Raw genomic sequence first — 12,919 nt, forward strand, 5'->3', positions numbered from 1 at the left:
TATAGGTGAAATCATGTCTTACATGTTAATTTTCTTTTCAGTAGTTCTACCAGAACTAGCCCAGAGTTAACTGCTGATCGTCTAGTATTGTTGGGTTTTCATTGATGTTTTCAAAGACTATAGTTTCTTCTCATGTTTATAACCTTCTATCTCTTTGAGCGGTTGTTTCTGCATAGCATATATTTTTCCTAGGTGAATTGTTAGTATAATTGAAGAACATATCCTTTGTCTCCATTGCTTTGTCATTTGAAGATGTGAGGCTGCATGGTGCACTTATAGGGCAAAGCTCACAAGTCATTGTTCTTTGTTGCCATCTGCTGGTAGGAAGGCACAAAACCACATGTTCCGGACTGTTCTGGTAGGATTAAAGGAAAGAAAATTAATAGGTAAGAGATCACGTATCCCTTTCTAACAGTTAAGCTTAGGGTTGATCTATTAGTTTTGGTTAGGTGGCAGCCAGTGCTACAAGAAATATTGTGTGCGTGAAAGGAAGAATGAATTTATCAGTACTTACAGGAAGGAGTGATGAATGTTTTGGAATGACCTTGTCTGTTCCCAGACTTTAATATTATTGGAAATCTGTGGGGAAATCTCAAACATGCAAGGCATGTAGAGAGATCTAAAAATATTTCTGACCTAGAAGAGTTCTGCAAGGAAAAGTGGGGAAAAATTCAAAAAGCAAGAATAGAAAAAGATTCAGCTGGCTACAGAAAATGTTTTGGTAACTTATTTAGGCCAAAGGATGCATTTAAAGTACTGACTGTAAGGATATCTGAACTTTTTGTACCTGGTGTAATCATATAATTTTAAATCTGTTAAAAAATAATTGTGTACATTTTTTATATCTATCGTGCAAATAGTAATTATGAATTCAAAATTTGCAGAAAGCTTACATGTTTAACTTTGTAGCAGCAAAACAGTCATCCACAGATCATAAATTTCAATAACAATCTTATGAGCCAAAAGAACAAGGTGGAAAAAACATGTTCATACCCCATTTGCTACGTATTATTTGGATGAACGATAATCAGGATGTACATTTTAAAAATTCATGCTTTGCTCATACAATTCTAGGCAGAAGGGAAGAATTTGTGGGCCCTGCCTTTTAAACCCCAGGGGAGATACGTGAAACAGTCCAGGTCCCTCTCCTATTCCCCTGCTGAGGGATGATTTGGGGGATAAAAAAGGCTCTACCTGAATATAAGCAGAGGGATCTCTTCAGCACTGCCTTGGTGGGTTTGAGTCAGTTGTGAAGTACAAGGAGCTGAGAGTTGTTGTACTGCTGTGTGCAGCAGTCTAATCTACAGGAGAGAGCTCCTGCGGCCCATATTGAGAGCTAGTGAGATGAGCATTGGGAGCAGCCTTCAAAGCCTGTGTATATTGGGAGGCAGATATGTGATCATGACATTCCAGCCACCGTGGCTCTTGCAGTAATATCACATTAGGCAAAGCTAGCTTTTCGGGTGGTGAGGGAGGGAGTATCAGCCGCAAGTTAATTCAACATGAGGCCTCTGGAGATAGGCTCAGGGAGCCACGTCTTGTCTCACAAGGGGTTTTCTGTGTCATATTGCACCATGGGAATGTACGACCATTTGTGGTTTCCTCATTCAGTTTTCATTAGCCTCTTGATTCTCCCACACTAGCTCTGGAGGGAGTCTTGTGCTATACACCTCATGGCAGGGGGACAGGAATTGGCAGAGGTTCAGGGCCCCTGTTTCACCTGAAATTGAGTTTTTAGTGCACAAGGCTTACTTGAGCAACCAGAGTTGGGGGATTTCCTTGTGTATGGACGGGGTGGAAGAGTCTGTCCTTGATGTTTGTGGATCCAGTCCTGGCTGAGTGCCTGTGTGGACAGGCAGGGTGATTGGTAAGCAAAATTGATGTTGGCAGGCTCTGACTACTACAGTAGTTCCAGTGTATGAGTGGGATTGATTCACCTGTGGTCCCCTAGTAGAAGGATAATTACTTATTGAGACATCGTCTGTTATAGTGGTGACCAGGAAGACCACCGTCACTGTGAAAGGGGGGCATGGCTCTCAAGGGCCTTAAGGATGTCAAGATTGAAGCCTTATCGTAGTATGTCTTTGAGGTAGAAACATGTGGTGGCTATATGTGCAGACCTTCCTAAATTGAGCTGAGCGGCTGCCTTTGGAATCTTCAGAGGAAAGAGGACTGAATATTTATTTATTTGTTACATTTTCCCACCTATTTGCAGGCTCAATGTTGCTCACATAATACCATAAAGGCGATCGCCAAGTCTGGTATGGAAACAAATACAATTTGCTATTAGGGTCGGGTGAGGTTAGTATATTCAGGTACATAGGGTATCGAAGATAGGAAGGAATATATAGTGTCCAATACAATCTATAGTTTTGCTGTATTGCAGAGTTGAGGCATCTAAGTTAGGTCGGTGGGAATGCCTTCTGAATAGGTAGGTCTTTAATGATCTCCTGAAGTTTAGATGGTGTAGATTGTTTTCACAGTCTTTGGCAGTGCATTCCACAATTGTGTGACTATGTAGAAGAAGTTGAATGCATAGGTTAATTTGTATCTGAGTCCTTTGCAGCTTGGGTAGTGGAGATTCAAGTAGGTACGTGATGTTTCTGGTTGGGAGATCTATCAGGTCGACCATATATCCTGGGACTTCACCGTAGATAATCTTGTGGACCAAGGTGCAGATTTTGAAGGTGATACGTTCCTTGATTGGGAGCCAGTGCAGTTTTTCTCTGAGGGGTTTGGTACTTTCGAAACGTGTTTTACCGACTATCAGCCTGGCTGCTGTGTTTTGGGCTGTCTGGAGTTTCTTTGTAAGTTGTTTATTACATTCCGCATATATTCCATTGCAGTAATCTACGTGGCTCTTTACCATTGATTGTATCAGGTTGCGGAATATTTCCCTTGGGAAGAAAGGTTTTATACGTTTAAGCTGGATATGAAATATGAAAGCTGGGCTTGCATAAGTGGCAGATGTTTATGCAGTCTTATTGGGAACTCTGCCAGGGGCATCACAGTTATGGTTTTGCCCAGTGACTGCTGTGGCTGAGGAATTGGTTGGCAGATGCAGCCTTGAAGACTCTTATTTATTTGATATAGTGCTGAGGCCTTCACATAGACATACAGCTATTAACAAGTACAATTTTCTATACAGGTACTAGTACAGTCCCTAATGGGCTTACAATCTAAGTAGCATATCTTGTACCTGGGGCAATGGAAGGTTAAGTGACTTACCCGGTTCCTCAGGTCTGTATCCCACTGCACTAACCATTAGGCCACTCCTCCACTCTTAGACTTCTCTTTCAATAGAGACGTCTGTGAGTCAAAGACTTGGAAAAGTTGGTTAAGGATTTGGGAGAGATTAAGCCCTGGACATTACTGGAGGATAGGTCTGGGGGAGTCTGAGATCCAGTCCCAGTAGAATCAGGTTTTGGGATGTGCAGTTCTGTCACCTGGGTAAAAAGGCGCCTTCAGGGCACTCCAGATTTCAAGACAGGCTATAACCTTTTGTGCTGTCAGAAAGGAGGAGTGCAGCGAACTGTTTGCTTTCCTCAAGGATTAAACCCGGGGGATGTCAGACCAATGGGTTCTTGATGTTGTACAAAGAGGCCATGGCTTGGAACGGTTTTACAGTATTGCAGATGCCTATATTTTTTTCTCCCTGTTGAGTGTCATCCAAAAAGCAGTGGTGGAGGCTTTGTTGGAGAGGTAGAGCTGCTTCCATCTGGGAGTGGATGTTTCCAGTCCAAAGGAAGAGTGGGACAAAGGTGTTATCACCAGCTGCTACTTCTAAAGAAGTAAGATTCCTTTTGCCCCATTCTAGATCTGAAAGGTGTGAATTTATCCTAACACATTTATGTTCTTCCATAGAGGGAGAATTCACTTGGTCATTGTAGTGTGAAACAGGGAGAATTCTTAACATCCTCAGGTAGGTCCCTCTATATCCTGTTTTGGAAGGAGCACAAAAGTATTTGTGATTCGCCATTCGAGGCCAACATTACCAACTCCAAGTGATGCCATTCAGCCTTCTCAAAGAAGATGATGGCCATAGCTTTGGTGCTTCACAAAGAAGACATCTTGGTGCTCATCTAAACGATGTCTGGCTCATCAGGGCAAAGTTAGGAGAGGAGAGCCATCTAGTTACCAGTCAGTTGGTTCAGCTGTTCAAGCTGTTGTAATGTGTAGAATATCTAGGAGTCTGATACTTGAAAAGAAAGAGTTTTCTTGACTGAGCAGACAGTGTGCACAAAATTCAGGATTAGATAAGGGCTTTGTTGGCGAGATGTGCACCTCATGCATGAGATTACATATACTCCTGTGATTCTATTGTGTATGTGTTTTTTTAATTTATTTATAATTAAAGGATTTTGATAGACAATGTAATTACAAAAGTAGGAAGGCATTTTACATACCATGGTTAAGATATATCTAAGAAGCATAACAAAATTTGACCAGACAAGAGACAACACAAAAGGAATGCATTACACAGCAAAAAATTACCAGAGAACAAAATCATGAAAAATATATAACAGAGTTGGACACAATGGAAATTATTGTAAAGCATTTAAAATAAACGAAAAGTGAAATCGACAAGCTGAGGAATGTGTGTTCACATAACCAAGTCTTTAAGATAGATTTAGAACAAATTAAGGATCTGAAGATGATTCCAGAGAGTTGGGGCTAAGCAGGAAAATGCAACATCGTGATAACTATCTAGTCTGTAGGAATGAACAACTAACAGATTAGTGCTGCTGGAATGAAATGATCTAGAAGAACGATAAGGAACAAGCAATTTTGCTAAATATAGAGATTATCCTTTGTAATAGGCTCTTTGGATAAAAGAGAATTTTGTACTTGACATAGGAAGCCAGTATTGGCCAGTGAATAAGGGAGTAACTTGATCATAGCATTATGTTCCACAAATCGGATGTACTACAGTATTTTGAAGTAGCTGAATCTTGTGCATTGCATAATGAGGTGTTTTAAACCTCATTCCTCCAGTGTAGATAATCCTCTTGAATTGGAATCTTAATCTGGTTCTTAAAGCATTAGTTTCTTCCACTTTTGGAGAGGCAAGTTTTCAATTCAGACAATAGTCATTTTTTGCTGAAGGTGGTTTCATGTAAATCTATTGCTTTCATTGCCTTCATTTCAAAGGAGGATTTGTGGAGAATTTTCAAGTTCTACATTTGCTTGATTTATTCAAAGAGGTCTCAAGTTATCATGAGACGACTGAGTTTTAAAGGTCTGATAGACTATTCATTTCTTTGGGGGTTTGAAGAGATGGGAGGCCATCCCAGAGGCGACTTACAGGCAATCTCATCAACCTGTATTCTGAAGGGTCATCTAGTACTTTGGTCTGAGGTGCATTTAACCAGAAGGGAAGTGTCTAAACTGGCTTCTTACAGAATAAAACTGAGGAGCTGCTGGCTTTACAGTGCCTTATATAGGGTAAGCTGTCAAAGATTTGTTTGCTATCTCTATCTGCTGGTAGAGAGGCATAAACCCATTTATCTTGGCTGGTCTGGTAGTACTAAATAAAATTTATCAGGTAAGACCCAATTTTTCCTCCTTCCCCTCCCCCCCCCCCCCACCCCCCCACCCCCCGGCCTCAATTTGCTCTTCTGATTTATAAAAGTTTTTGAAATTCGTTTTTACTATTTAGTTTTGTATGAGGTTAATTACCTCTTCTCTCTTACCTGTTAATTGCTGCAGTAGTATTTAAGTTTATACAGATTAGAGGTTGTTTCAGCTGCTGTTCACTTTGAGATTCATTGAAGCAGTTTGATCATATTTGCACACAACTGTTTATACAAAACTGAAAGGATCCCTCTGGTTTTTTTGATCAATCACATCGGTATCCTGATGTTTACTAACACTATTATTTTGTTTTGTTTGTTCTCCAGCCAGTTGATTTTTTTTTATTTCTCTCTGTTGTTTTTTTTGTGCAAATTCTCTGTTTCCTTTTCACTTTCCAGTACATTTTTTTTTTCTATACACCCCTCATAGCTGCAGTTGTGGTATGTTACTCACGCTACCATGCTAACTGTAATTGATAGTCTTTGTTAGGGATTCTAGGCTCACATACTGAAGCTGGCTCTCACACTTAAGGGTCCACATCCCCAATAATGTACAGCAAAATACCAGTGGGGTCCCAAACCATGCTGTTCATCTTTACAGCTTGTTCTATTACTTATGGCCAACACTTGGTATGATTTTACTTTTAGCTCAAAAATGTGATCTTACAAACGTGTTCGAGCATATAAACAGATGTATTTGAAAAAAAAATATTTCAGTTTTAAATGTTGCTGCTATCAAAGTCTGTTTTAATCCATAGTTGTTTTATTTCTTTGCAGATACCTACAAGTCACCTCATAGTCCATACTACCAACTACCTCCTAAAGTGCAGCGGCATCCATCTAATCAGCTGTTAGTGGCACCCACCCCACCTGCACTACAGAAGCTGCTAGGTAATAGACTTGTTTACCGTAGACAAGGTTAGAAAGAGAAGAGATAGGGAAGGAGAATAATTATGGTGCAGATTAGATATTCTGATCATTTATTTTCTGTTGCATCACTTCTCTAGTAGTTTAGGATGACACAGTTTCAAGTGTTTCTTAGTTGAGTAGGAGGAAAAAAAAAAACCATGAAGCAGTAAGCAGTTAGAACTACCAGATTAAGCAATCTTGGTGCATTGAGAGCTTTGGCCTAAGTTAGTTGAGTGGTTTGACAGCAGTCATAAGGGTGTATCTTCAGCTTCCTGAGATAGTAGAGGTAAGGTTTATCATGAAATCATTTGTTAGGGCCTCAGGCAGGAGACAATTCATGGCAGCATGCAGAACTACAGTAACTTGGTGACCTCTGGTAATCATTGGTACTGAATTGGTCAACAGCTGTTATTTCAAGGAGGCTACCTAATTCCATGAAACACAACCATTGACAATCTGTAAAAAAAACATTTAACCACCAGTGCACACTGGGAAGTTACAAAGTAGCCACTGATAGAAGAATTTCTGCTTCTTGGTTGCCCTCATTTTTAGTACATTCCGCCCAGTAACCAAATGGCAGGATTACTGAAATGACTGGCCTGGGTTCCAAATCAGAGAAGGGAACCCAGACAGAAGTGGAATGTTTGGTTGTGGTTAGTAAGAGAAGAAAAAATAGTGTTTTACTGATCTAAGTTGTCCAGTGTAGACAGTTAACTGTTAATGATGGTCGACAACTAAGGCAGAAGAAAGTTGTTTATCAGGGAGAGCTGAGGGGAAAGATGGGAATAGTTTGTAGAGCAGAATAACCAATCATTGTTTTACAGGAGAAAAGTCTTCTTAGTTTCCTCTCTTTAGCCACTAAATATATTCCAGCACCCAGTATTTCCTTTTTCAGGCACATATTAAATTTAATTTGGTGCAAACTGTTTCTGTCAGTGAGGTCTTATGTGGAGAGAACAGAGAAGGAATCGGAATCATAATCCAATACCAGACATTTAAAAATCAGCATCACTTACATTATACACACAGACATAAACATGAATTAAGCATATGGTCAGAGTCACTGATGTTACTCACTGAACAACGAAAAAACACCAGAGTATTTGAAGAAGCCAGTTAAATTATTGCCAGCACCTTACTATAAAGCCCAGTTGGGTGCACAGATAATGAAGTACAGTACAGTCTCGATTATCTGACGTAAATGGGAGCAAAATTACGGAGCATATTCAAAATCATGGATTAATGAGACAAAGTCAACATGAATTTAGTGAAAAGAAATCTTGCCTTACCAATCTGTTACATTTCTTTGAAGGAGTGAACAAATATGTAAAGGTGAGCCAGTCGATACTGTGTATCTGGATTTTCAAAAGGCATTTGACAAAGTACCTCATGAAAGACTCCAGAGGAAATTGGAGAGTCATGGGATAGGAGGTAGTGTTCTATTGTGGATTAAAAACCGGTTAAAAGATAGAAAACAGAGAGTAGGGTTAAATGGTCAGTATTCTCAATTGAGAAGGGTAGATAGTGGGGTTCCTCAGTGATCTGTACTGGGACAGCTGCTTTTTAACACATTTATAAATGGTCTAGAGATGGGAGAAACTAGTGAGATAATTAAATTTGTGACAACACAAAGTTATTCAAAATTGTTAAATTGCAAGAGGATTATGACAAAATTACAAGAGGAGCTTAGATTGGGAGACAGGGCATCTAAATGGCAGATGACGTTTAATGTGAGCAAGTGCAAAGTGATGCATGTTGGAAAGAGGAACCCGAACTATAGCTACATCCTGCAAGGTTCCACATTAGGAGTCACCAACCAAGAAAGGGATCTAGGTTTCATCGTTGATGATACATTGAAACCTTCTGCTCAATGTGCTGCTGCGGCTAAGAAAGCAAATGGAATGTTAGGTATTATTAGGAAAGGACTGGAAAATAAAAATGAGGACGTTATAAGAAGATTAGATCAAGACAGTGGCCATTCTGGTTAATATGGTTAGTGGAACACAGTTGATGATTGAAAGAGGATGTTAAAGCAAAAAACTGAGAAGCATTAGAGTCAGAGGGATCATTAGCATGAATGTTAAAATTCCCAAGAATGAGGGAAAGAGATGAAGGGTCAAGAAAGAAGGAAAGCCAGGATTCCAAGTCAGTGAGAAAGGAAGAAAAGGGCTTATCAAGGGGTCGATAAATGACTGCTACTCAGAGAGGTATAGGTGTGAATAGATGAATGGAATGGACTTTGAAGGAAGAAAAGCAGTGAGACAGGTGCAAGAAGAGGTTGAAATCTATAAGAGGGTGAGAGTAATAGCCCGACACCACCTCCACAGCCAACCAGGTCTCAAGTCGACCGTTTTTCCCTCCATGTCATCAAGGGTGCCAAGCGGCTTTAAGAAGTGTATTCGATGCAGTAGGACTATTGCAGGCAAAGATCCCCATAATTGGTTTGTTCAGACATTCACTGTAACCTCTGTCAGCATATGCAGGCAAGGTCACTTAAAGCCCACAGACTCCAGTGTGAAAAACATTTTGGTTCGGCATCCACATTGAGCATGGCAGGAGACTCGGTACTCGACGTGGAATCTGTGTCGACATCAGATGTGCACCCAAGCAACATTGAGAAGGTGCTACATTGGACTTGATGCCACAATCAAGTCACGACTCTACGTCCTTGTAATCGGTGCTGCGTGTATCAAGGGACCTGCAGTGCAAAAAGCCTAAGAAGCATTGCCATCATTCTCCCTTCAGACACTTGGCCCATATCTCCCCTGCATCGATGTCCTTGGTGCATGTGAAGCGTCCATGCCGCAATGACCACTCTCCTCTCCAGCTTATATCTCATCAAGAGCCTTTGAGGTCTTACAGATCTTCTACACCTGCACAGGCTATCTCTCAGGCTGTGTCCAGAGTGCTTTCTCAGCTGGTATTAACGCCTAGCCTTCATGAGAAAATCTGGGCTATGCTTAAAGAAGAGCTTTCAGGGCTACTGCAGTCACAGTCTGTACAGGCTTACAGGGTGCTTGTGCCAGCCAAAGACCAGCTCATGGATACATAAGAGAGACAGTCATGGGAGAGGTCCCATACACCGGCTCAACGTCAACTAGCAGGGGCAGCCTGCACCCAACTGACAAATGCTTCATCGGCAGAAGAGCTTTCTCCAACTTCAGAAGCTTATATGCCTTGACGCACCTCGACTCATAGCGGACGTTCTGGTCAACTCTTCCCCATACTCCTCATGAGTAGTATGTTGAAGAGTTAGACTCTGACCTCTCCTGGGAGACAGATCAGAACCCACAGGACCTCTCAGATGAGGAGTCCCATGGCATTTCTTTTGATTCTTCTCCGCTACCTCAGAGGCGTAGGTCTCCCCCAGAAAGTACATCTTTTCCAGGCTTTCTCCGTGTTATGGCTTAAGCTTTACCTGTTAAACTAGAAGTTTTTGGTTTCGAGAATCTACCAAGAGAGGATATTACAGTTTCCCTCCATTCTGTTAAGTACTTTTCATAACAAATTCCTCCAAAAAGTGGTTTTGGAGTTCCCATCAGTCTGTTGTACTACCTGTCTTTCCTAAACCACATTCACACCCTGGAGAAGCAGCACTGCATACCTTAGACTGCAAGCACATACTAACTAGAACAAACAAAACCTCATTGAAAATCCTCCCAGCTTTTTGTATCCTTTGATCCTAACAGGTTGGGAATTCCCATCACCATGGATACAATCTGTATTTGGATGGCCAACTGTATCCCCTATACATATACTCAGGCTGGGCCAACCCTCCATGGCTGGGTCACTGCTCATGATGTGAGAGTCATGGTGGTCTCAATAGCCCATTTCGGCTCTGCCTCTCCAAGACATTTGCAGTGCGTCTACATGGTCTTCTGTCCACACCTTCATTCTCCGAGGACAAGCAGGCTGCTTGTTCTCACTGATGGGTGACGTCCACGGCAGCCCCTTCCAATCGGAAACTTTACTAGCAAAGGCCTTTGCTAGTCCTCGCGCGCCGATGCGCACCGCGCATGCGCGGCCGTCTTCCCGCCTGAACCGGCTTGTGTTCGTCAGTCTTCTTTTGTCCGCGCTCGGGACGGTCGTGTTTTACCGCCGTTTCGTGCCCCTCAAGTTGATCCTCGTGCATCTTCGCGATGTTCGCAAAAAACAAAAAAAAGAGAGCGATTGGTCTTTACCCTTTTCCCGTATTTCCAGCTTTTTTCCCGCGTAAGTTTCCTTTCGCTTTCGGGACCGGCCTATTTGGCCTCGATTCGGGTTTTTTCTCCCTTCTTTTTGGTGCCCTTCGTCATCATAGCGAATTTTTATTTCGCCGGCGTGATTTTTCCGCCCATGTCATCGAAGTCTTCCAGCGGCTTCAAGAAGTGCGCCTGGGTAATCTCGCTCACTGATAGGCACGCTTCGTGTCTTCAGTGTCTGGGGGCTGGGCACCACCCGCAGGCCTGCAGTCTTTGTGCTCTTTTAAAAAAGAGGATGCAGGTAGCGAGATTGGCTCTTCGACGACAACAGCACGGGCATCGAGTGCATCGACGTCGACAGCATCGAAGTCTTCGACCTCGGCATCGAGGCCCCTACCTTCGGCATCGTCGGTACCGAGGTATCAAAAGGCTGCGTCGACGTCGGTGGTACCGGGACCCTCCGCTGTTGCTGATGTCGTCGGACGGTGGTGCTTCATCTGAAGTGCAGGTGAGGGCTGTCCATTCCCCTGCTGGTGGCGGTGAGCCTTCGGGTGGGTCTCCCCCTGCCCTGAGGGCTCCTGCGGTACAGCCCCCCCGAGATCGACCTTCTTCGGCCTCGGCCCCGAGGAAGTGACGGCTGGATTCTACGTCCTCCTCGTCGGTACCGGGAAGCTCCGGTGACATGCTTCGCTTGAAGAAGTCTAAGAAGCATCGTCACCGGTCTCCTTCCCGTCTCGGTACCGAGAGCTCTGGGTCGCCGAGGCAGTCGGCACCCAGTAGGCATCGGCACCGGGAGGACCGCTCACCCTCTGTTCAGGAGGTGTCGATGCGCTCCCCCTTGGACAGCCCGGAACAGCCTGATATCGACGCCTGCATCAGCTTCCCAGTCTTCCTCCACAGCCGCTCTGTACAAGAGTCTCCGGGCCGTTCTTCCAGAGATTCTGGGAGAGCTGTTGCGCCCTTCCCCTCCGGTACCGGGGGTGCTTGTGCCACCGTTACCGTCGAGTGAGGCGCTGGCTGGCCCCTTGCCCGAGGTGAGGTCTCCCAGGCAGACTCCCCGACGACGTCAGCGGAGGGAGCTTCGCCGGTGCTGCCGAGGGAGTCCACCTCTCGACGCTCCTACCGTGGCTGTGGTTCCACGGAGTCGGGTCGGGCACGGCTTCAGACACAGGTTCGTGAACTTGTGTCTGATACCGATGGTGAGGCCTCGTGGGAAAAGGAGGAGGACATCAGATATTTCTTTGACGAGGAGTCTGATGGCCTTACTTCTGATCCCACTCCCTCCCCTGAAAGGCAGCTTTCTCCTCCCGAGAGTCTGTCTTTCGCGGCCTTTGTCCGGGAGATGTCTACGGCCATCCCTTTCCCGGTGGTTGTGGAGGATGAGCCCAGGGCTGAAATGTTTGAACTCTTGGACTATCCTTCTCCACCTAAGGAAGCGTCCACAGTACCCATGCATCATGTCCTAAAAAAGACATTGCTGGCGAACTGGACCAAGCCACTAACTAATCCCCACATTCCCAAGAAGATCGAATCCCAGTACCGGATCCATGGGGACCCAGAGCTGATGCGCATTCAGTTGCCTCACGACTCTGGTGTGGTGGATCTGGCCCTAAAGAAGGCTAAGAGTTCTAGAGAGCATGCTTCGGCGCCCCCGGGCAAAGACTCCAGAACCTTAGACTCTTTTGGGAGGAAGGCCTATCATTCCTCTATGCTCGTGGCCAAGATTCAGTCATACCAGCTCTACACGAGCATCCATATGCGGAACAATGTGCGGCAGTTGGCAGGCTTGGTGGACAAGCTCCCTCCTGAGCAAGCCAAGCCGTTTCAGGAGGTGGTCAGGCAGCTGAAGGCGTGCAGAAAATTCCTGGCCAGAGGGGTATATGATACCTTTGATGTTGCGTCCAGGGCCGCTGCTCAAGGTGTGGTGATGCGCAGACTCTTATGGCTGCGTGCCTCCGACCTGGAGAATAGAATCCAGCAGCGGATTGCGGACTTCCCTTGCCGAGCGAACAACATTTTTGGAGAAAAAGTCGAACAGGTGGTAGAACAGCTCCACCAGCGGGATAACGCTTTCGACAAATTCTCCCGCCGGCAGCCTTCAGCATCTACCTCCTCAGGTAGACCTTTTTATGGGGGAAGGAGGGACTGTTCCCTACTCTTCTGGTAAGCGTAGGTACAATCCTCCCTCTCGACAGCCTGTGGCCCAGGCTAAGCCCCAGCGCACTCGCTTTCATCAGCAGCGTGCGCCTCAGCAAG

General features: G+C 44.3%; 1 protein-coding gene across 2 annotated transcripts in view; it reads left to right on the forward strand.

The window, feature by feature from the left end:
- Nucleotides 1-12,919, forward strand: part of DOT1L (DOT1 like histone lysine methyltransferase) — a 642,515-nt gene that overhangs the window by 418,843 nt on the left and 210,753 nt on the right. For both annotated transcript variants that reach the window (XM_030219845.1, XM_030219846.1), the window contains exon 15: nucleotides 6,351-6,464. In XM_030219845.1, coding sequence (XP_030075705.1) covers nucleotides 6,351-6,464 — 114 coding nt within the window. The remainder of the gene's footprint in view (nucleotides 1-6,350; nucleotides 6,465-12,919) is intronic.

This window comes from Microcaecilia unicolor, chromosome 11 (assembly GCF_901765095.1).
Source record: "Microcaecilia unicolor chromosome 11, aMicUni1.1, whole genome shotgun sequence".
NCBI classification, from domain to species: domain Eukaryota; kingdom Metazoa; phylum Chordata; class Amphibia; order Gymnophiona; family Siphonopidae; genus Microcaecilia; species Microcaecilia unicolor.